This window comes from Schistocerca nitens, chromosome 1 (assembly GCF_023898315.1).
Source record: "Schistocerca nitens isolate TAMUIC-IGC-003100 chromosome 1, iqSchNite1.1, whole genome shotgun sequence".
Taxonomy (NCBI): domain Eukaryota; kingdom Metazoa; phylum Arthropoda; class Insecta; order Orthoptera; family Acrididae; genus Schistocerca; species Schistocerca nitens.
In genome coordinates this window covers 676,957,326-676,982,152 of record NC_064614.1, presented here as the reverse complement: position 1 = coordinate 676,982,152, position 24,827 = coordinate 676,957,326, and the positions used below count along the sequence as shown (strand labels likewise).

The 24,827-nt window shown below is 39.2% G+C and overlaps 1 protein-coding gene across 1 annotated transcript in view; it reads right to left on the bottom strand.

Annotated features, from left to right (window-relative positions):
- Positions 1-7,326: 7,326 nt before the first annotated feature.
- Positions 7,327-24,827, bottom strand: part of LOC126194965 (uncharacterized) — a 45,552-nt gene continuing 28,051 nt past the window's right edge. The window contains exon 7 of the mRNA XM_049933400.1: positions 7,327-9,874. Coding sequence (XP_049789357.1) covers positions 9,662-9,874 — 213 coding nt within the window. The 3' untranslated portion in view covers positions 7,327-9,661. The remainder of the gene's footprint in view (positions 9,875-24,827) is intronic.

The window sequence follows — 24,827 nt, the reverse complement described above, 5'->3', positions numbered from 1 at the left end:
AGCAACATGCCATCATTGAATCTCTCACTGCAGAGAAAGAAACTATGGTAAATATTCACAAATGCTTGTGCAAAGTCTGTGGAGCATCTGCTGTTGACAGAAGAACAATTAGTCACTGGGCGTAGACAGTGAGATCTTCAGAAGGTGCTTTGGCAGAGTTCCACTATTTTCAGCAGTCGGGGAGACCATCCACAGCTGTCACACCTGACATTCTGCAGCGAGCTGATGTTGTCATTAACGAGGACAGACGTATTCATGGAAGATGTTTTGAGGATGACGAGGAAGTGATTCACACAGTAAAACACTGGCTCCGTCACCAGGGCAAGAATTGGTACCGGCAGGGCATACATGCCCTTGTTTCATGCTGGAAGAAGGCCATAGAATGGGATGAAGATTATGTGGAAAAATAGTATGTGTAGATAAAACACCATTTTTTGTGAATGTAATTCTCATTATGTTCAATAAAGAATTGTTGAAGAAAAAAAAATGCGGTGTATTACTTTCTGGGCAACTCTCTTAAATAGATAATTCATTTTTTATCAAATTCAGATGTGCCTTGTTTCTTTCAGCTCTTCCCTTAATATTCAACACAGAAAAAAAGACTCTCTGTGAATGCTGAAGTGGTCAGAATTCACTCTAGATATGATATTAATTTGTACAAATTTGTGATATCAGAAATTTGTCCTATCAAATGTTTGTTGCTACTTCTTTGCAGTGGATAATGCTTCAAAACCTTCAAAAGTATTAGTTTTAATCATATAATTTGTTCAACAATGTAATTTTCCCAAAAAGAGCATCCATATTTAAATTGCTTAGTATAAATAATCAGTCTTTTGTCACTAAAATCAGATCACCTATTTAGATACTCAAAACCTTTGTCAACAAATAATAAAAAGTTTATGTGAATTTTATAGTTTAATTTTTTAGCCTGTCTCATATCCAAAGAAGAGATCCTGTTCTCTTTGTGTTAGTCCATTTTTAAGATTATCCGTGATATTATACACATCCAAAATTGTTATGTAGTTTGCCATCCAGGCATTTTACAGTTATATCAATAAGTTTTGTAAAATCACTGAACAGTTTTCTCCTAAGCTTACAAAATAACTTCTGATGGCTTTCCAATTTTTGTAATAATGTATATATCCCACACAGCATATCTCTTCATGAAAGTCTCCATCCACTGATTCTATAATTTTTTCAAATTCGTCTCATTTTAGAGTGAAGTTGGAAAAATGAGGATAAATTTACAAAATTACAGTCTCTTGTGTCGTATGATAAAAAAACCAGGGTATGTCTCATGCAGTTAGTAAGCAGTATACCAGGTACGAAATCTGTTCCAGCACAAATTTTAAGTTTGGCTCATTGATATAAATCAACTTGCCCAATTGATATAAATAAATGTCCTCTGGCAGCTAATGTCTTCAATTTCTTTGTGTCTTGAGTCATAATGGCTGCAGTATCAAAATGGTGTCTGTTCTTTTGGACATGTCTGAAAGAACAGACACCACATACACACTATTGTTTATAACACAGAAATTACACTACATGTATTGTTCCTATTACAGGCTGTCATAAGATTTGTTGAACAATGTAGTGAGTCAATGCTAGCTGGACTCCTTCTAATGAAGTGATGGTGGAACATTGCTGTTCGAAAACGTGTGGAGCACCATAAGAAACAAGCAAAGATTACTGAATTTTTTGAATGAATAGTTCATACACTACAACACAACCACCAACTCAGGCCTAGATGCTGGAGAGAGATAGAGAGAGAGAGAGAGAGAGAGAGAGAGAGAGAGAGAGAGAGTGTGTGTGTGTGTGTGTGTGTGTGTGTGTGCGCGCGTGCGCGCTCGCGAGCATGTGAAGAAGTGTGCAAGCGCGCACACGCAATTATTGTGTGTGTGTCTCTCTCTTACTGATGAAGGCTGTGACCGAAAGCTATATGTGTCTGTTTGTTAATTGTACCTGTCTGCAACCTGATGTGTCTAATCTATGGTAAGTAGCAATCTGTCTTTTCCTACATCACTGTAATATATATTAGATGTTCATGGCTTAACTAAAAAACTGTTATCCAAAATGGCTACCCCTCTTCTAGTTCTGTTAAATGGTCTTGCACTGTAATTAGATCACACGACAGCCTCATGCATCAGATCAGGTACAATTATAATACAATCAGAGCACACCAAAGCCTAGCTGTTCCTTTTCATTTCACATACAATTATATGAGGCACAGTTCTACCAATACAGACAAACAAAGGCCCCATTGTGTTTTGCAAATTGAACTCTTGGTCACACATTGATGCCAGTACAAATGCTATTACTGTATGAAAACCATTCAATGGTTATGCCCTGTCCGCCACTCATTATCTTCTAGACACCGGGAGATAAACACTGTCAGTTGCTGCATCCCTATGATGTCTCCAGTCACAGCCAGCCACACCCCATATTGACCATTCACAGTACAACTGCATTGTTGCCTCTCTGAATACAAGGCACTGCTAAGCTTGTCCAGGGCCCATATACATATCCCAACTCACTGTTGTTCACTCTGCCTCACCTCCTTTCTGATGGCAACTGCAGCTGTGTGACCACCAATAAACAGGAACACACCCATGTCAGCTACCCAGACAAGCCACAACTCTGAAAAAACAGGCTCAGATAGCTTGCCATACCAAGACCCTGGTGCTGCAGCAAATGCCATCTGTGCATAGCAACCCCCCCCTCCCCCCCCCCCCAGGCATAGGCTCCCAGATACTGCAATGTGGCCAAGCCTTTAGATTACACTCTCACTGCTGCTCCTTCTGTAACTGACAGCAGTCAATTTCTGGGCCTGCCACACCAGAAAATAAGCAAGGTCTTGCCAATCACTGCTCATGTTGGACAGCCACAGGCATAAAGTTGTTGTGGCCGCTTCAGTTGGCTACTTCTGACTCACTTTTATTCTTCCAGAATGTGGCTTCACACCTCATCGACTTGCTGTGCAACAATCATCAAGATGCAGATGCGCACTCCCTCTCTGGTGTGCCAGAGAGCATGGGCAATACTGGTGAGGGTCGCTGGATGGGCAGGAATTGAAACATGTTGTGAAATGCTATTTCAGGCGTAGTAGCAAGAGACGTTATCATGTAAGTGTGATTTTTGTGCAAGGACTGGTCCAGATGGATACATTGAGAAATATAAAGCAAGATTTCTCATCAAGAGGCTAAACAACCCTATAGTATAGATTACAGTGAAACTTTTGCATAGTAGCTAAGCTAAGCACAATTTGTTCAATCTTAAGTGTTAAAGAAGCTGACACTGAGAATTCAAGATCATCAGGAAACCAATATAACATAACCTCACACCTGAGATTAAATGCTTCAGTGATGGTGCAATCAAGTTGAGCCAACAAGCTTACACGTGGAACATTTTTGAGCATTTCAATTTTTAAGAGTGTAGAACTCTTTCAAAACCTATTGTAGATAAGCAGAAACATCACAATCAAAAACAAAATGTGCAGAGAAATTTAACTTTTCTTATTACGAGTATTGCAAAACAATAGGTTGCTACTCACCGTCTACTACTCACTAGAGCAGTGTATCTGCATGGCAAATTCGCGTGAGTAGCACTAGTCAATGTCACTCGCTTTGCACGTACACAAAGAAGCACTCGGCTGGCAGTTCACATTCTCAGTATCATGAGGCACCATTTATCCAGTGATGGGCAACAGCCACCTCGCCTTGCCACGTCGGTAAGGGAAAGTTGAGTACACAGCTTCGTCACAACATAGCTGCAGTAATGAGACTGGCAGGTGCACAAATGCAATTAGAATTAGAACTTCTACAAATTTTCCATGTTTTCTATGAAGAAAGTGTGTGCTGTATACCTAAGAGTCACATATATGGACCAAAGTATAATGAAAATTAAATTAATAATTGAACACTGCATATTACTTAAGGTCATTGTTTAAGCTACAGAATCTTATATTTGCATGAAAGAGTAGCTGATGAAATAATGCTCGTTTTCAGTCAGCTGCTAAAATTGCACTGGCATTAAGACATATTTTGAACAGAATAAATTAAAAAGATTTATGTCGAGGAGTGTGACAACAGACTATAACTGTCAACGGTGTTTGTAATTAACGAAAAAACTTCAATCCAGCTACATCATCAGCCTTTGTGAGTAAATCGAGCAAATGAACTAATAGGACTAGTTGCACCTGATAATTTCAACGGAAAGAGAAAGGAAGTATTTGATGTTATGGTGAGTAGAGATGAATATCCTTTGAATAAATTTATATGCGAATAATTATTGGAGAAGTATACCATTTAAACAAATTTAGTGGCCAATAAATTAATTCAAACATTAAGTAACAAATAACAAATAATGCCACCATATTTTCTTTGTTTACTTCTTGTACAGAACTAGTATTTGTTCCCTTGGCTCAGTGCAATTTCCATTTGATAAGTAACTTATTCATGGTTTGTCTAGAAATGTGCCTTGTGGTTTAGGGGCTGAAATTCCAGACTACAAAACTACAACTTTATAGTTCAATCAGCAGTTAGTTATATGATTTGCTCTGTTACTTATCACTTCTATCATCTACAGCAACGACAGTAATACCATGTCAGGTTACACAGTACTTTGGAGTACGTGTTGAAATGTAGATCCCCCTCTAATTAGCTGTATAAGGTCTCTTCAGATGTGGGAGGAATTCACGGGCATGCCAAAATGCACAGCAAAGCACTGCAGAGCTCAAACCAACTTTCAAACTGAGCATGGCTTTACTTGGTTTACAGCGTAACAAATGAAACATAAAAATACTTACAGGAGGATGGGTGTAACATGCACTAGGCAGCCTGGCTGAGGCAGCCGCAATGTTGAGCAGCCAGCTGACAGCCCCTTGATACCGATCAGCTGAGTGAAATGGATGTGGAATAAGTTATATCCTTTTATCTCATAACAAATACAAAGCCCTGTTATTCAGGCTCACTTTACTATAATTTTAAAACTGTCATTTTATTTTCTCTAGGCGATGTGGATTATATGTTCACTTATATACAGTAGATGTTGGGTGATCCATCCATTTTTAAGCAATCAATTTTGCCAGAAAAACCCATTTAATAATAATTTACAAATATCAGAGAAAATCTCCACATCAAATAATAGAGTAACAATGCTGGATATCATAGTCAGAGTTCAGGCATTTGGTTTATCTGAAGATTTAATGCATCCTTATGGAGGAAGAAACTGAACAAACACCAAAATAATCTTTAACTACCAACTGTCTCAGACTATGCAGTTTATAGAAAGGACATTTAGTACTCTGGCAAATAAATGGAGTATTTTTCATCACCCAATGGATGTTCGAGAAGAATTTGCAATTGCCATAATAAAAACATGCTGTGTTTAACAAAATATATATGCCAGAAAGAGATGATTATAAATTTGATGTATTGTATGCGTCTCTAGAACTGGAAATTCCCCCAGATCCTATAAGCTGTCAAAAGTCATCATGAATTTTGTTTCAGGATCCAAGCAACGTCTGCTTGCCTCAACAAGTGCATGGACACTGAAGGCAGCCACATACATTTTGCTCATAGCTGGGTGCACAGAGCCATCTGACTGCCGTGCAATCTGATGTGTTCTAATGGTTGCCACAGCCAGGTAATCAAAATTGCCCAGCGCGCTGGCTCTAATGCACTGTCGTTTTATTGGCTGTTGCCCAGTGTGTTACAGCCCTATTACACTACCAACTCAGTCGCATTCAACTGCCTCTGCACCTGGCAATACATCTCCCACTCCCGCTACTAAAGTGGGCAACAACTCCACCTCAGCAGCCAACAATGAGAATGCAGCTGACAAAAACCTTTCTTCTTCAATACCTTTCTTAGGTTGCTAACACTATCAGATGTGTGTGTGTCTTCTTACACAAATCGTTCATGTTTGTAGCACTACAAAATGATTAAACCAAGGAAGAACTCAGTAGTTGCTAATGACTAATATCGCCAGACTATAGATCAAAAGTCTCCTAAAATGTTTATGGAATTCTACAGGAGTTCCAAAGTCATCCAGAGTGTTTAAGGATTAACTCTAAGTAAGTGTGCCATTAGAATATGGAATAGTTATTTGATCCAACATGCTTCTATGCAATTACTTAGGGCTTTCATATTCAAAAATTTCTGAAGACACACTGGGTTCAAGTACATAAAGCAGCTCTAATATTACAGCATGCTTGCAGCTTTTGTCTAGTGAAAGAGTCAAGAGATGATTGTATGACAATTTTCACCTTTCTACACCAAATTCAATGAATCCAGCAATGTCTTACACACGATTTAAAAACAAGTACCGTATTTCGCATGTATTGCTGTCCATGACCAAGAGACACTTACAACAACCTACAGAGGTATAATAGCCAAAGAAATGTCAAATAGATTGAATTTGTATTCGTCATTCACATAAATTTCTTCCAAGTCTAGTCGTAAACAATGTTCATCGCACATGTCCACGCTACATATTCTCTGCCCATGTGGAAGTGAGTGCAGGCACGTGAAATCTGCAAGGCTGTGAACAAGCCCTCATGTGGCAGTGCCAGCCTCATTGCCGGAGGTACATCCGCTCATGAGACTTTAAATCATCATCGATAGTCTTTGGCAACTACAACGAAGGTTCATGAAGCATATTTACATTCTCACTCGCACACTGCAGGTGCACCTGGGCAAGCAGATAGGCCACACACTTTCAGTTTCCACACTTACCGCTACTTGTTTAGAAGTCTTTTTATTGTGCCTGTCTGTGATTCAACATCTCCACTATGTGGTGAATAGTAGCTGTCTACCCTTTTCATAATACTGTAATAATTCCATCCTGGAAATTCCAATGATTGATTTTCTCTATTACCAAACAGTTGGAGCACTGATGTACTAGGTGCTTGGAAAGAGGCTTGATTTGGCGAAAAGTGTGAACTTCCTATTGACTCAGCAGCAACAGAAGATGTAGCGAGACTAAAATGAATATTCTGGTATGCAGCAGGTATATGTCACCTAGGCATAGTCTATTATTTCTGTTGTGGCATATTAGATTGCTACAGTGATGCAGACTTCGTGATGAAACTGGTCGGTCAACACCAGGTGTTTTTCTTTTACGTGTAGGTAGTGCTACCTGCTGGCTTAGCCAAAGATAGGGAATAACAGTCACTACGACAACTAAAACGGAGCTGCGAGCTGCAGAAGAAGCTGCTAAGGAGGTAGATCTGTATAGAGGTTTTAGAGGAGTGAGGAAGCCCATGGAAGTTCAAAAGGTGGATCATAAGGCAACACTGAGACTCAAACTGAATCCATCATTCCACCATTGCAGAAAACAGTTATTTGAGAAAAGGTGATAGGAGTACAGTTAAACATTTCAACATATTTCAGCTGATGATCGGATAGCAGATATACAGTATTGACAATGTCTATAGCTAAACCAAGACTGTCAGTTTTACATTATAAAACTGATCTTTCATATTGTGATATGTGGGCTCTTTTTTCCCTTTCTCTCTTAATTAAATAAAGTTAAGTGTTATGGTTATAAATGTATTTTATTTAATTTAGTATCGAGAAAGATTAGTAGCACTTTCTGATAAGAAAAGCATCTCCATGTATGTTATTCAACTGTTTCTAGAACAATGCATGATTGAGAATAAAAGTTCAGTGCAAAATAGTTAATTTGTAAACTACAGTTAAACTAAAAAACTCATGGCAGCATAATAAGGAAAGTGGTCTTGATGCCACAAAATTGAAGCCAGTGTCCACCATGTTAGTTGAGTAAAACATTAGCTTCTGATGGAAGTTCTTTGATCAAAAATGCCAGCTAATTTCATTTACAGGTATATTTTTGATTATAGTCTGAAGTATAAAGCAATCACATTTTATTCATAAGTGAACTCATTCAAGTGATATTTTCTTTTATATACTTGAAATTTGGTTGCTCAGTTTACTTGTTCTGTAGTAGTTTTATATCTGTCATATTGCTTTAGATTTTCTATCAGTCAACTCAAAAAGATCTCTGGCTGTGAGAAGGAAAGATTGGAAACCAAACACTAATAACAAAACATGTTCTCAGCATTTTTGGGAAGAGAACATAGATCGAACCCAGTTTTTTCAGTCCTTATTTAAGGAAAATGCTAGATTATGAAAGCAAACTTGTCACATTACATATTTCTCTTTTTATTTATTCATAACTTATAACAAAAACGAAGTAACATAAATGAGACAAAATGTCTCATATTACTGGGTCTTCCTGCCACTGTGTTATTCACAAAACCACTTTAACATTTACTGTGTAGAACAACTGCTACACAACAAAAATTGAAAACAAGAAGCAGTCGTAATAGTGTGCTATGTTTGGGGGTATCCAATACAGTGACACCAGCTCCAAAACAATGTACAATTAAATAGTGCATCTCCAATTCTTACACCCACATGTAAAAACTGCTCAATTTAACAGCAAGTGATTCAATAAACTTCTTTGCCATCCAGCAAACAATGACAAATATCTCTGGGATACAAGTGTTGTTCTCTAAAGGTTGCTTCTTTACTTTCCTCTTTTATTCCTTTTTGTTGAGCAGATAACATTGCTAACCACAAAATCTTAATGCTTAGCATTCCAATTTTCCTTTCTCTTGAGTATAATAATTGGTTCAATTGGTTTCTCTCTGAAGCACAACATTGCAAACTGATGCCCTAATCAGCAGACTCTCTCTTTGCTTGTGGGGCATAATGTCGTTAACTGTAACCGAACTGAAGATATTCTTTAAAGATAAGTACTGACTACACAACAATTAGGTTAAACAAATGACTGAAAATACATGTTGGGAAAATAGTAGTCAAGGTTATGTAATGTCACACAAGAATATAGACATAAGCAGGCAACATAACAGAAAACCTTATTGTTGTTAAGTTTATACTCCATGAATTAACAAGTCAAATTAATGATGAAGACATCAAAAGGACAAAGGGACATGTTCATTCACTCACTCATTCACATGTCATGATGAATGCAAGTTAAATGGAAAATAATTATTTGTTCACATTTTCTTCTGCCTTGTCAGAGAGAGAATTGAAGGGTGAAGGGAACCAGATAGATTATGTGCAGAGACTGCTGCAGTGAAGAAAGGGAAGCAGGATACTCTTGTTTTCCCAAAATCTCTGCCTTCAGTGAATTCTGAATTGGGTTTATACAGAAATGTAAAGAAATGATATACTGAAGAATCATCAAAGGTAAGGAACACTTTTAAATCTACCGTAAGTTTAATGTGTAGAATTCTGCTGAGTCATCAGTGTGGTTGGTTGGCATGTCAGTTACAATTTAGGCACAACTTAAAAAGTTGAAAGTAAAACTGTACAGGAAAAGTAGTCTCCCTTCACAGGATAGAAATATCACAGATTATTTTTCCAGCTAATATACTGAGTTCTGTTTACAATTATATTAATTCAATAAGTTTTTTATACAACATTAACAAATAAATTTTACTTCCAGTTACTCCAGATAACAAATCATATATATACCGAGCTCACAACGCACAAAAAATGGAATCATATATCCATTTTCAAAATTCTGAATACAAAATATAAAAATGAGTACAAAACATAAACATTAGTCAAAAGTGAAAACTAAAACAAAATGTACCAAGATTTTAGTTATTTCATTTCTCAGCTTTTATCCAGTCTATTTCAAGTGATGACGTCCCTGACTGTTTCACTGGGAGATATACACCACCATAAACTTGAAGTCCAAATGATGTTATGCTGCTTTTGTCTAATGGTCCAGCTTCTGATGAATTCAGAGCCCTCCCACGAAAATAAGGTTTAAATTCACTGAGAGGAAGTTCTACTGTGCCAAAGGAACCCATAGGTGGCTGAAATGTACAAAATCACATGTACAGCACAAAGGCTACTCATTTACTTACAGGTGCAAAAAATTTATAGATTTATTTTTAAATAACAATGTTAGATTCAAACATTTTATTCACAATCAACAACGTGCATAGATACAACCAGCCCCCCCTCCAACACACACAAGCACATGTGCACAAGTGAGCGCGCGCTCACACACACACACACACACACACACACACACACAGAGAGAGAGAGAGGGGGGGGCACGTTTTTGCCTCTGTATATGTCTGCTTGTGTCTGTATATGTGCGGATGGATATGTGTGTGTGTGCGAGTGTATACCTGTCCTTTTTTCCCCCTAAGGTAAGTCTTTCCGCTCCCGGGATTGGAATGACTCCTTACCCTCTCCCTTAAAACCCACATCCTTTCGTCTTTCCATCTCCTTCCCTCTTTCCTGATGAAGCAACCGTTTGTTGCAAAAGCTTGAATTTTGTGTGTATGTTTGTGTTTGTTTGTGTGTCTATCGACCTGCCAGCGCTTTTGTTTGGTAAGTCTCATCTTTGTTTTTAGATATATTTTTCCCACGTGGAATGTTTCCCTCTTATATATATATATATATATATATATATATATATATACAAAGATGATGTGACTTACCAAACGAAAGCGCTGGCACGTCGATAGACACACAAACATACACACAAAATTCAAGCTTTCGCAATAAACTGTTGCCTCATCAGGAAAGAGGGAAGGAGAGGGAAAGACGAAAGGATGTGGGTTTTAAGGGAGAGGGTAAGGAGTCATTCCAATCCCGGGAGCGGAAAGACTTACCTTAGGGGGAAAAAAGGACGGGTATACACTCGCACACACACACATATCCATCCACACATATACAGACACAAGCAGATTGGGATTTTTTTTTTGGGGGGGGGGGGTGGCAAAGAAGATACATCCAAAAGAAACAAAAGTAATAAATGTGACAAAAAAAAACAGTACAAAAATGAGAAAGAACAAAAAATAATAGTAAGTATACCTCTGTTTTTATGTTTCTGGGATTACCATTTTCTTGCTATTCATGTCTTTTTCAACTGTTATCATCTTGCTACCACTAAAGCAACACAAAGTTTCATCATCATTAAAATGTTTGTACAAATTTTAACCATTTCCAACAATATGACACTGCATTTGGTTTCTGAAGGAAATTCTCTGAATAATTCCTTTTGAGAAAATTAGTTTCCATAGAAATGATTGTCACATTTTTATGGTAGCAGACAGCAAAATTTTTACACAAAGCAAATGTACTGTACGTACACAATAGAACAGTAACACTTGAGTAACAACTTCATCACACTTATCATGGTGCTGCTGATGTGAAAGTAACTTTCTCTTTTATATGCAGCTTTAACAGAGTCTAGGATGGAGGACACTGAGGACCGTACCTTTTAAAACACTATGACAGTCTTTTCCAACACTGTCCCATGGAGCAGGGCACTCTTGGATTTTCCTGATTGTGCTCACAAGCACGTGCATGTAGTATAGGCTGCTCACCAGAAAGCCCTGTTGGCATGTTCTGTGTGAGTGCAAGCTGCTTGGGCACCCGTGTCTATGTGCCATTGGCCGGTGCAGTAAGAGTGAATAGGCTACAATCCACACATCAGACTCTTCCTCACTTACCCATCCCTGCCCACTTGGACCTGTACCCACCTGGCTGCCCCTGGGCAGGCATGGGACCTGGAACAGCCTCCACTATGGTCTTCAAACAATCTTTCATGCAATGACTGGTTAGGGTTGGCTTTATTTTATTCATACTAACATTAGTACTGAGTAACTGCAGCTTATTTGTGATGTAAATGAACTGCTTTCTTAGCCATACTGACAGAAGTTCAACACTATTATGCAATTCTTAAACCCCATGTACAAATTAGCAGTTCATTTACAACCCCCTCTCTCCCCCATCCCAACTCACTTTCTCTCTCTCTCTCTCTCTCTCTCTCTCTCTCTCTCTCTCTCTCAGTAGCTCAACACTAATCGCTCTCTTCTTTCTCAGTTTTTGTTCATGTGATTTATTTGTAATAGTTTCTCTTCTTTGCCTACATCATTTGTTTCATCTATCGCCCCAGTTAATCACAAATTTTCAGGTTTTCTATTTCCATCCATTTCTGTCATTTCACTTATAATTTAAATCTTTTCTTACCTGTACATTTGAGTCAAATTTTTGTTAGTGTTCTGGGTAAGTATCATGTCTAATATCTGAAAGTGGTATCTCCCCAAAAACTCTTCCTCCCTCTTTTTCTAAAGTGAAGGAATCCGAAATTCCTATCTGCAAAGCAAAGTGTTGCCTTGAAAAGTTTAGATACAAAAACTGGATTATTATCTGACTCAATGTGAGGGTAACAATTGCTGAAATGATAATAACTATCATGTTATCAAAGGGACAAACAAGTTTTGCAGTGAAGTATGTATTGTGGATGAACTAGTTTTAGTGGTAATTTACAGCCTGCTTGGAGCCATCCACTAATCCTTATCACCAAACTGTGAATTGAAAAACAGAAAAGTTATGTCAAAACCTATTTTTAATTAATTTTATGGACCTAAATAATTTTTCTTCCCTTAAACTGGAGTTTCCTTTAAATGCAGGTTTTACTCAAGTGCACTCAAGGAGTGAACCAGATCCATGTTTGTAATATCTTTAGGCCATGAGTAGACCAGATTCATATCTTGGATAAGTTAAATGTAAATTATTAGCAGCTTAATAGCTTTCCACTTTTAAGCCACGTGTAAGTTCATTTAATGGAATCTTGGTTTAAAGAAATGAGCTAGAATAAAGAACAATTTTTTTATTCAGTTTTACTGTATTCTGCTAATAGCACAGGATGAACATGAGAAGTCAGGAAAAAATTCTCAAGCACTATCCTTTACTTATTGTAAACATCAAGAACAATTCCTGCCAGCATAGTGTGTTGACAGGAGTTGTCACTCAAGCAGGTTGACGCTGTCAGGAAATGTTCAATTCTTACTGAAGAAAAGAAAGTTGCCCCTACCAGTATACAGTTCTCACATACCTTCAACAAAACTTGGTGAAGGTAAATCTTCTCACTCCTTCGCATTACACTCTCCACCCCCACCAACCCCCCAACACCCCCCCTCCCACCCCCCACTTACACACACGTAAATATACAAAACAACTGCCTATTTCGGTTCCTCACTGAGCATAACACAGCTCATCCCCATCCAAATTGGGAAAGTTTGGATATCATCATCACAGGAAATAAAGTCATGAAACATTACACCTCGTGAAACAAAAGTTATAATGTTCCACTCTTCTTCAGGTAAATGATTTGCTGCACAAAGTGATGCTGTACCACAACCTTCATTCAAAAAGCATTTCATCTAAATCTACTTCTATACTCTACAAGGTACTTTATGATGCATAGTGGAGGGTATGTCTCATACTTCTAACATTTCTCCTTTCTCATTTATGTCTACGATTCTCAGAAAGGCAGTATGAACTTAAATTTTCGTTATTTGCTATTTTCATCTTTTCCAGTACATGCAATGTATGGGAAGACATAATACATTGCCAGATTCTTCTTGCAGCTATGCATCTCAAATTTTAATGTTGAACCTCTTTGTGATCTTACCACCTTTCTTGTAGTGTCTCCCACTGGAGTCTGATGGTCACCTCCATTACACACTTGTGCTCACAAAGCAAATTCTAATGAATCATGTCTATTTTCTTTGGCTTTTCCTTATCTCCTTCATTCATTCTATTTGGAAAGGATCCCAGACTCACAACCAATAACCTCAAGCAATGGTCCTGTAAGCTACTTTTTTTCATGGAAGAATTTACACCTCCTTAGCATTCTTTCAAAGAAGCTCAGTTTGGCATCTGCTTTTCCTAGAAACAGCTAGTATTATATAGCTGTTCCACTTTAGATCACTCCCAATGGATTCTACCCAATGTTTTACAATTGACTATAAACTGTATAATTATATCATAAAATTAAAAAGGAAAAAAAAAATCTCAGGTGAGGCACAAAGATCATTAACAAACTTTATCATGTGATATAAAATGCTAGCACTAAAATGTTACCAAGTCTGGAGTCAGTCATGGAATACTGGAGGTTTTAGAAGTGGTCATTTTGTAGCTTTGGAACCGGAGAAATGGTTCTTTCTCCCTAGTAAAACGAGCATAAAATAATTTATGATGATGAAGAAATGAAGTCAGTGAATGAAACACAGCTATCACTCATTTAAAAACTTTGGCCATTAAATACATCAACATGTACAGTAAAACCTCGATAATTTGAGCCCTGACGATCCAAGCCTCCACTTAATTTGGTATGGATGACGGATGGCTACTGTGTATAAAAAAAACACCTCATAAGAAAATACAGATGAAATAAAAAATAAGCAGGGAGTGATTGTGATCAGCAGCCAAGATGCGCAATCACGCATTGTTTATGATCATGCCCATTTTAGTTCCTATTGTTTCACCTGCTACAAGTCAGCCAGTGTCTACTCAGTCTCAGTGCAGTGTGTAGATGTAGTTGGGTTGTGTTACATATTTATTATTGTTTCTGCTATTTTTTGCCAATATGAGCACCAAGTCTTCAAAAGCAGGAGGAAATGTTTCCTTGGAGATAAAAATCTTAGCACTGAAAAGATTTGACAGTGGGGAGTGTGGTGTCACCGCCAGACACCACACTTGCTAGGTGGTAGCTTAAATCGGCCGCGGTCCATTAGTACATGTCGGACCCGCGTGTCGCCACTGTGTGATCGTAGACCGAGCGCCACCACACGGCAGGTCTCGAGAGACTGACTAGGACTCGCCCCAGTTGTACGACGACGTTGCTAGCGACTACACTGACGACGCCTTTCTCTCATTTGCCGAGAGACAGTTAGAATAGCCTTCAGCTAAGTTAATGGCTACGACCTAGCAAGGCGCCATTAGTTACTTCATGAATCTAAAGAGTCTCACTTGTATCATCAAGAATGCTGTATACCAAAGGACGATATAAAAGTTAAGTGTTCTAGTAGCTACGTTCTTTTCTTTATCACATTCATCACGTATCCTGTTCCAGACTTAACGCCAGACGGCGTGAGTTGATGCGTGCCCTTTCGGCTACCCGTCTCTGTGGACTGGCTGCCTTAACAGTCCACTACAGGGAGACTATAAAAAGGTAGCAGCAGATGAAGTAGCACTAGGTGACTGGCACAAACAGAACCAAACTACATCAGACGTATTATATCAAAGTGTCTAGTTCTTCTTCTAAAAAACATCAAAATTCACAGATCATAAAACTATGAAAACATCACACCCAAAAGTGAAATATGTACACTATTAACAATTGTACGATTGTTTATTTAATAAATATGTGCTTATAATAAATGTTGGAGTTTGTACTAGAACTGATGAAATAACTTTGTTTACTGTAATAAAAGTGTAACATCAAGTACTATTTTTAAATGAAAGGTCTCTAAAATTGTCACTCATCCTGTAATTCAAGTTTTCCCAAATTTTAGCTCCACTCAGACCCATTACCTTGAATTACTGTGGTTTCACTGTAAAATAGTTATATAATGGAACTGCTTATCTTTGTTAAAATTGTGTCAACTGTATTAACACAACCACACAGGATGAGTGTGATATATTATGTATACAAGAGAATTATTGAAACCATCAGACAGAGACCTAGACGATAGTTTCACTGAGATGGGTCTCATGACTGATAACAGATGCAATGAAAACATTTCACTGAATCTTAGCTGTAACAAAAGTATTTTTTCCCAATGGAAACCTGAGGTACACATTTATGAATGTTCAACATTTTCAAGATGAGCAAGTGCTGCCAACTTTTGGGCATCACTATGAAAATATTAGGAAGTCAATGCAGCAATGCACGACAGCTCAAGACAGTACGCAGTAGCTTGTAACCACCAGAACACACAGATGTGGTTAGTTTTCTATATTATACTTATAATTGAATATTGTTATTGTTATTTTGCATGATAATTTTTGACTGATCATTTTATTAATTATTACAACAGAGAATATATCATAATTAGTTATTTTAGTGCATGAAATGAAGCCAAGTGAACAAAGTATGTTCTGCAACTGGGTACATATATTTGTATAAATCCTGCATCCAAGATCATTAGAATATCACCCAAGGGCATTACCACATAAATAAAAATTTTCTTTCATCCAGAAAAAATCCAGGTCTGAAAGGGTTAACTCCATCAGATAAACTCTATTACTTGGCTGAAATAGCTCTACCCTGTATGCCCAGAGAAGTGCCTGCTGCTAACGCGAGGTTTAAAGTGAGCACAACAGTACTTGCTCATTGCTTGGTCATACTTCCTCCTCAACGGTTGAGGTCTGGGAAGAACTTCCTGCAAAAATCTAAGAATCTTACTGTATCTCTGGAGAAGTGAAACTGAACTGTAGAAGAAGAGAACTCCACAGATCAATGGCAGCAACCATATCAATGACAGCAGCTAAGTAACTACCCCCAGGACGCAATGAAAATTGGTTCGTACAGAAGTTGCTTAACAGGTTACAATTAAGAATGGAAAGATTCAAGGACAATATAATTAAATGTGCTTTAATGCTGTGAGTGCTGACAAGAGAAAATCACAAGCCTCATGATTCTGTGCCTTCTGTGTTCCATTTCCTGCACAGATGATAATGACATCGTTCATGCTCCTGTAAAGCCTTGGAGGTTGCTAAGTTCTGGGCACATATGACAGGAAGATAGTCTAATTTATCTCTTTCCTGATTTCTCTGTGTGTTTGTTATGTTTGCAGCTTGAGACTAAATAAACTGTGACAAAAAAAGAAGCCTCTTAACCTGTCTCTCATGTAATATATGAGGTCTGATTAAAAAGTAATGGTAATTTTTTAATTTTGCTGGCTTTATACATCCAATTCTCGAAAAATGGAATATAGTGCAGCACTGACTGTAACTTTGGTGAAATTACTGTGTTGTAATACAAGGGTTTATGAGTGATACAAATGTTTCATTGAGGGTCGAGAAGATGCTTAATGTGACAACTGCCCTGTATGCCCTAGCAAATGAATTACTGATGAAAATGTGGAAGAAGTTTTGGAAAATCACCAAATCACTATCAGAAAGGTTGCTGATGATGTCATATCCTTCAGCCTATGCCAAGCAATTTTATTAGATGTTTTGGACCTGAAATATGCAGCACAAAAGTTTGTTCCAAAATTGTTGAATTTTAACCAAAAAAGACATCACACAGACATTGCTTGGGAATTGCTGAGTGAAGTTGACAATGATCCAGAGCTTCTAAATAAAGTTATAAGAGATCATAAAACATGGGTATAAGGGTATGACATCAAAACCAACCAATCATACCAATGGAATCTGCCTGAAGAGCCAAAACTGAAAAAAAATTGACAAGTTCAGACACGTGAATGTTCTTCTCATTCCCCCCCCCCCCCCCCCCCCAAATTACAATGGGATGGCTCACGAGATCCTGCATTATGGTCATACAGCCAATAAGTAATACTAACTGGAAGTTACGCACAGTTTATGTGAAGCAGTTTGAAGAAAATGACCAGAATTGTGGCAATGGCACCACTATAATGCTCCTGCTCATACCTCAATGCTTGTTCATAATCTTTAGGCAAAAAACAAAACTGTTATGTTGCCTTAGCCACTGTATTCTCCGGACATAACCGCCTGTGACTTCTATCTATCTCAGAAGCTGAAGAGAGCATGACAGGACATTGTCTTGTCACCATTGATGAGGTAAAAACATAACTGCTAAAGGAGCTGGACACCATAATAAAAAGTGAGCTTCAGACATGTTTTCAAGATTGTCAAAAACATTGGCACAAGTACACTCCTGGAAATGGAAAAAAGAACACATTGACACCGATGTGTCAGACCCACCATACTTGCTCCGGACACTGCGAGAGGGCTGTACAAGCAATGATCACACGCACGGCACAGCGGACACACCAGGAACCGCGGTGTTGGCCGTCGAATGGCGCTAGCTGCGCAGCATTTGTGCACCACCGCCGTCAGTGTCAGCCAGTTTGCCGTGGCATACGGAGCTCCATCGCAGTCTTTAACACTGGTAGCATGCCGCGACAGCGTGGACGTGAACCGTATGTGCAGTTGATGGACTTTGAGCGAGGGCGTATAGTGGGCATGCGGGAGGCCGGGTGGACGTACCGCCGAATTGCTCAACACGTGGGGCGTGAGGTCTCCACAGTACATCGATGTTGTCGCCAGTGGTCGGCGGAAGGTGCACGTGCCCGTCGACCTGGGACCAGACCGCAGCGACGCACGGATGCACGCCAAGACCGTAGGATCCTACGCAGTGCCGTAGGGGACCGCACCGCCACTTCCCAGCAAATTAGGGACACTTGCTCCTGGGGTATCGGCGAGGACCATTCGCAACCGTCTCCATGAAGCTGGGCTACGGTCCCGCACACCGTTAGGCCGTCTTCCGCTCACGCCCCAACATCGTGCAGCCCGCCTCCAGTGGTGTCGCGACAGGCGTGAATGGAGGGACGAATGGAGACGTGTCGTCTTCAGCGATGAGAGTCGCTTCTGCCTTGGTGCCAATGATGGTCGTATGCGTGTTTGGCGCCGTGCAGGTGAGCGCCACAATCAGGACTGCATACGACCGAGGCACTCAGGGCCAACATCGGCATCATGGTGTGGGGAGCGATCTCCTACACTGGCCGTACACCACTGGTGATCGTCGAGGGGACACTGAATAGTGCACGGTACATCCAAACCGTCATCGAACCCATCGTTATACCATTCCTAGACCGGCAAGGGAACTTGCTGTTCCAACAGGACAATGCACGTCCGCATGTATCCCGTGCCACCCAACGTGCTCTAGAAGGTGTAAGTCAACTACCCTGGCCAGCAAGATCTCCAGATCTGTCCCCCATTGAGCATGTTTGGGACTGGATGAAGCGTCGTCTCACACGGTCTGCACATCCAGCACGAACGCCGGTCCAACTGAGGCGCCAGGTGGAAATGGCATGGCAAGCCGTTCCACAGGACTACATCCAGCATCTCTACGATCGTCTCCATGGGAGAATAGCAGCCTGCATTGCTGCGAAAGGTGGATATACACTGTACTAGTGCCGACATTGTGCATGCTCTGTTGCCTGTGTCTATGTGCCTGTGGTTCTGTCAGTGTGATCATGTGATGTATCTGACCCCAGGAATGTGTCAATAAAGTTTCCCCTTCCTGGGACAATGAATTCACGGTGTTCTTATTTCAATTTCCAGGAGTGTATATTATATCTGTGGGTGATTAATCTGCAGGGGACAAAATGATGTTGATGAATAAATAAAGATTCTTTAAGAAGAACAAAATTTCCTGTTACTTTTTGAGCACACGTTGTATATCATATGGCACACTATTCCTCACAGATACAATATACAAGCATTTTTTTTCATCTGAATTCGGCCTCCTACAGACCAGATGAATTATTTATGTTTTAGCTTCCAGTTTGCAAATACTGTTTGTTTCAATCAAAATGTTGTGATTTTTCTGCTACCAAACATGTTGCAAAAAGGCCAATTAACATGGTACAAGCCCTCGTCCCCTGATATGAACGGCATGTGGCAGAGAGTATACAGCGCAAGAATCGTATGATGGGCAATATTCATGTTAATCATAGAGTCATTATAGAAGGAACATCTATCAGCACTTCAGATTGCAGATTCTTCAACTCTTCAGAGAAGGCTAATAGCTATTGTGTATACATTGATCAGCCAGAAAATTAAGACTACCTACCTAATAGCCAGTATGTCCACCTTTGGCATGGATTACACCAGACACAAGTCATGACATGGAAGCAATGAGGCCTTGGTAGATTTCTGGTAGGAGTTAGCACGACATCTGCACACACAAGTCACCTAATTCCCGTAAATTACAGGGAGAGAGGCGATCACCTCTGACACAACGTTCAATCACACTCCAGCTGTGTTCAAACGGGTTCAAAGCTGGCGAGCTGAGGGGCCAGCACACCAATAGGAAATTGCCTCTGTTTTCCTCGACCCACTCAACCATACTCTTGGCCTTGTGAAATGGCACATTGTCATATTGAAAAATGCCACTGCCATCAGGAAACATGATCATCATGAAGGAGTGCCCATTTCTGTCATAGTTGTCAATGTAATGATATCGACAACATTGGCACGTGCATGGGTCATAGGTTGTGGAGGCCCATCCTCAGAAATGTACTGTGTGTTCAGATACATTTGTACTCTGTCCACCATAATTGACAGGCTGTCCTGTTTTACCAGTAGCCCAGCCTGCAACATAAAGCATCTGTAATGTGGGGTGGCTGCACTACCCCATGACATCTGGATGTGGTTCCACCTTGGTTTTCCCCCATGTTAGAGACACTCACCATAGCACCCCTTGAACACCCGACAACTCATGCAGTTTCCAAAATGCTCGTGGTGACCTCCAGGACATCAGTCTGCCCTCTGTAAAACTCAAATAGATCGTGCACCTTCCCATTCTACACATGGACAACACACTTACTGATACCACTTGCATCATGTGTGTGTGGGTCTGACTGGCAGTTATTCCACACCAGATGATGGTGCTATTTTGCCTGGATGGATTTATATTGATAGTAGGTCATTGGTCATAATGTTCTGGCTGATCAGTGTATGTACAATCCACTAACCAGCATGGAGTCCCACGTGTCAAACTATTAAGGTGATCACAAGCATCTCCACTGAGAAGGCTGTTGTCACCTATACTGGAGGTCTGTGGGATCTCTCGCTTTGCCACAACTGCAGCACCTTGTTAGCTCACTTGCTACCAACATCGAACAAACTTACCTGTGGACTGACTCATCCATTGTGCTAGTGTGGTTCCTGTCACCTATGTGGTGGAAAACATCCATGGGAAACAACCATGTGTCTGAGATATAGGAAATCGCAACAGCTGTGATAGGGAGCCATAAATCTGCAATGGAAAATCCAGCTTATCCGACATTGCAAGGAGTGCCTCAAGCAGACTTGCAAGGAAACAGACTATGAAGGGAGGGTCAGTTGGCTTAAAGAAGACACTGCATCCTGGCCAGTATTAGATACCTCTAATAGTTATGCATTTAAAAAGGTGCCAGAAAAAAGAATAGAATTCCTGTGTAATTCCAGTGGAGCAATCCAAAATGAATGCATCAGTCCATTTGCAAAGTTATCATCAGAAATTATTTTATATTCCGGGCAACCGCAGTTGTAGATAGGCATGATGTTATGAAGAACTCTGTTTACAACTGGTAAAATTGTTGTCTGTTAAAACACTACTGGTTTCACAGCTTCAAGCTGCATCATCATGTGAAACTACATGGTAAAAGGTAAAGAAGACATACTTCATTATCTAAAATTTGCCTGCATCTAAAAAGAAAACAGAAAATATTTACAGTGAGTAGATCCTAAATTTTTTTAACAAGGAGGCCAGACTGGTGATAACACAATTAATCGTGGCACATGCAAATTATTATGTGGAAAGTATGAGGTGGCAGTGTCTTACCAATGTGACAGCAAAGCAGCTGAGCACACGATAAGGCAAAAGTGGCCTGCACAAATGACAAAGAGAGACTAGCTGGCTGGCAGTACGGAAGCTACCCATGTGGACAGTTTAACGACATATACTCATGATTAGGATTGCTATCTTTACAAGTGAAAATAATACAGAATTTTATTACACACTAACAACTACCAAACAATCAAAATTAGCCATAATACTATGGTGCTTTATTTCCAATTGCTTATTCAACATAAACTGTGTGTTGTCTTTTTCATGTCTAAGAATTTCCCCTTCCTCTAATATATTAAAAAAATAGCTTTTTTTCTTTTTTGTGGAGTAGTTTTTAATTTTCTGAAGCACTTGTGATGCTGTGGCTGTCATCGTGTAAATGCGTTCTTAATGCAGACCACAGGTTATTTATGTTAAATTGTTCCTTAAATCATTTTCTACCAATTTGTCCTATATATTTCTTATGGCATTCACTGCATGGAATTCATTATACTCCCACTTCATTATAACTATTTGCGACAGTTTTTTCCTTGCGCCTGTGATTTTCTGCCTGGATCTGAAAATGTAAAATATGCTGGAACAATTGTCTTGGATCTCATACATCTGCCAATTTTTTTGGATACTGCGCCCAGATATGGTATTCTACAAAAAATAGAGCCTTCCTTTGTCTGCTTGGCTCATCTCAGGATTATAAGATGTGCCTCTAATCCACTATGGGAAGGCAGATGTTTCTTTTTCAATATACTTCTGTTAATTATGTTACCAAATTACGAACCACAACCATATACTATATAACCTCATATTACACCACTTGAGCTTCTCTGGTAAGGGACAGTTCATACATACGGTTTAACATATGCTTTGGTTGGGGGGGGGGGGGGGGGTGACCGCAGGCTATAAGAAGAAGAGCTCCTTGCACGCTATCTGAATAAAATTTTCCAACATCCTACTAATTTCAGGAGAAAAAATAGGAAATACCTTACAAACAATTTACAGGATGTAATCATACCACCAACCACACATATGACGACATGTATGCTAATATACTTTTTGTTCAGGTGGAAAGTATTGTCATGGAGAATCTGGGCACCTTTTCAGAGAGACAATCTAAAGAGGTGGAAGAAATGCTTGGCTTTGTTAAAAATTGTTTTGTCTTTTAATTATTTTAAATTTGGGGATGATTTTCATTCACAACAATAGGGATAGGCCTTGGGCTCTCCACTTGCCTATTGTAAAGCAAATATTTTTATGACCAACTTTGAACAAGAATTTATGACAAAAGTCCCTCAACTGCTAGAAGATAATTTTATGGAACAGGTATGTTTACAATGTTTTCATGTTATATGATGGTAATAATACAGAAAGTGACCAGCTTCCTTGGCATCTAAATAGTCTGAATCAAAAGTACACTGGGCAGTGTACTTAGAATTAAAACATTACCATTTTTGGACCTCAAAGAGACTGAAAAAGATTGAAATGTAGGCTCGATGTTTACTAAAAGCCAATGACAGATCTTATTACACATAGGCAGTCATGTCAACTTATGAAATATAAAACCACAGCATTCTGAACCATGTTAAACCGCATGTATGAAGTGCCTCATACCAGAGATGCTAAAGTGGCTAAATATGAGTTTATACAGTATTTAGTGTATCAAAAATGTTACGGTCCAGAATTTGTTAACCCAATTAACAGAAGTATATTGAAAAAGAAAAATCTGCCTTCCCATACTGGATTAGAGGCAGATTTTATAACACTTAGACCAGCTGAACAGACAAAGGAACACACTATTTTTTGTAAAATACCACATCTGGGTGCAATATCCAAAAACAATTGCCAGACATATGAGGTCCAAAAACATTATTCCAGCGTATTTGATATTTTCAGTTCTAGAAGGAAAACTCAAGCACAAGGAAGCTGTGGTGATTAAATATAATGAAGAGGTGGTCTACTGCATTACGTGCAACGATTGCCCTGAAAAATACATAGGACAAACCAGTAGGTCATATCAAATAAGATTGAAGGAGTAACTTAAATAACCTGCAATCTGCATCAAAAGCACACTCACATGATGATGGCCACAGCATCACAAGCCCTTCAGAAAATTTAAAAATATTTCACAAAAAAAGCAAGCTATTTTTTTGAATATATTAGAGGGCGTGGAAACTTTAGACATAAAAAAGACAAGTTCACGTTGAATAATCAATTGGCATTAAAGCACCATAGCATTCTGGCTAATTTTGATTGTTTGTCAGGTGTTAGTACATAATAAAATTCTGTATTATTTTTGCTTGCAAAGGTAGCAACCCAGCGCTTCTACTCATGAGTATATGACGTCACACTGTTCATACGAATAGCTTCCATTCTGCCAGTCAGTCAGTCTCTTTTTGTCATTCGTGTAGGCCGCTTCTGCCTTGCCACGCGCTGTTCTGCCATGCAGTCACACTGGTAAGTAATTGCCGCCCGATACTTTTCACAAAGTAATATGCGTGTGCCGCAACTAATCATCTTAGCAGTGATAATTCTTTATTGCCAGACCAGATTCTTTTTTAAAAAATTTTAGCATCTTCTCACTATAAATATTTTCGTCTTTCTTTTTGGATGCAGGCATATTTTAAAGAATGAAGCATGTCTTCTTTATCTTTCGCTCACCAGAGTACTGATGATATCCTGTGAGTAGTAAATTTTGACTAGGAGCAATGGGTATGCCTGTGATATTTTAATGTTGTGAGTATATTTTAGGCATACATTTATTATTTTGATATCCACAAAAATGTGGTGACACTATACTTTAATTTTTATCTGTAGATTCACCTGATGATGCAGCCTGAAGCCACGAAACTAGTCGTGTTTTAACAAACAGCAATCTTCCAAGTTGTACGCAGAGTTCTTCCTAACACAATGCAAAGTTATCAAAATTGAAGCATGCTGTTCTAGGTTTACATTAACTGCAGGACAGTGAAAGAAACAGGATTAATTATGCAAGTATCTAGCACTGAAGTGCAGCATCTTTTGTCAGAATAGCATAAGAAGTTACATATGCAATGGAAAACCACCAACTGGAGAAGCAGCTAATAGAAAAAAAAATACTAAGCTCAAATCACTGCTTCCCATCAGCAATGACGCAAAATTATTATGAGTTGGAGGCATACTACAAAATGCTGTCATATGAGGAGAAGAATCAACTTGTACTGCTACCTCGCAATCATCTGACAAGACTAATCTTGGAAGCTGAATAATGTCGACTTTCCCACACAGATGTTTGCTGTTGCTTAAATCGCTCAGGAAGCACACAATGAATGTCAAATGCATGAAGTGCCATCTGGCATTTCTCCATCAGTACTTCACTTGTCAGGAACTGAGGGCAAGGCCTGCACAACAGCACTTGGGAGGCTTGCAGCACTAACTTGTAGAAGCTG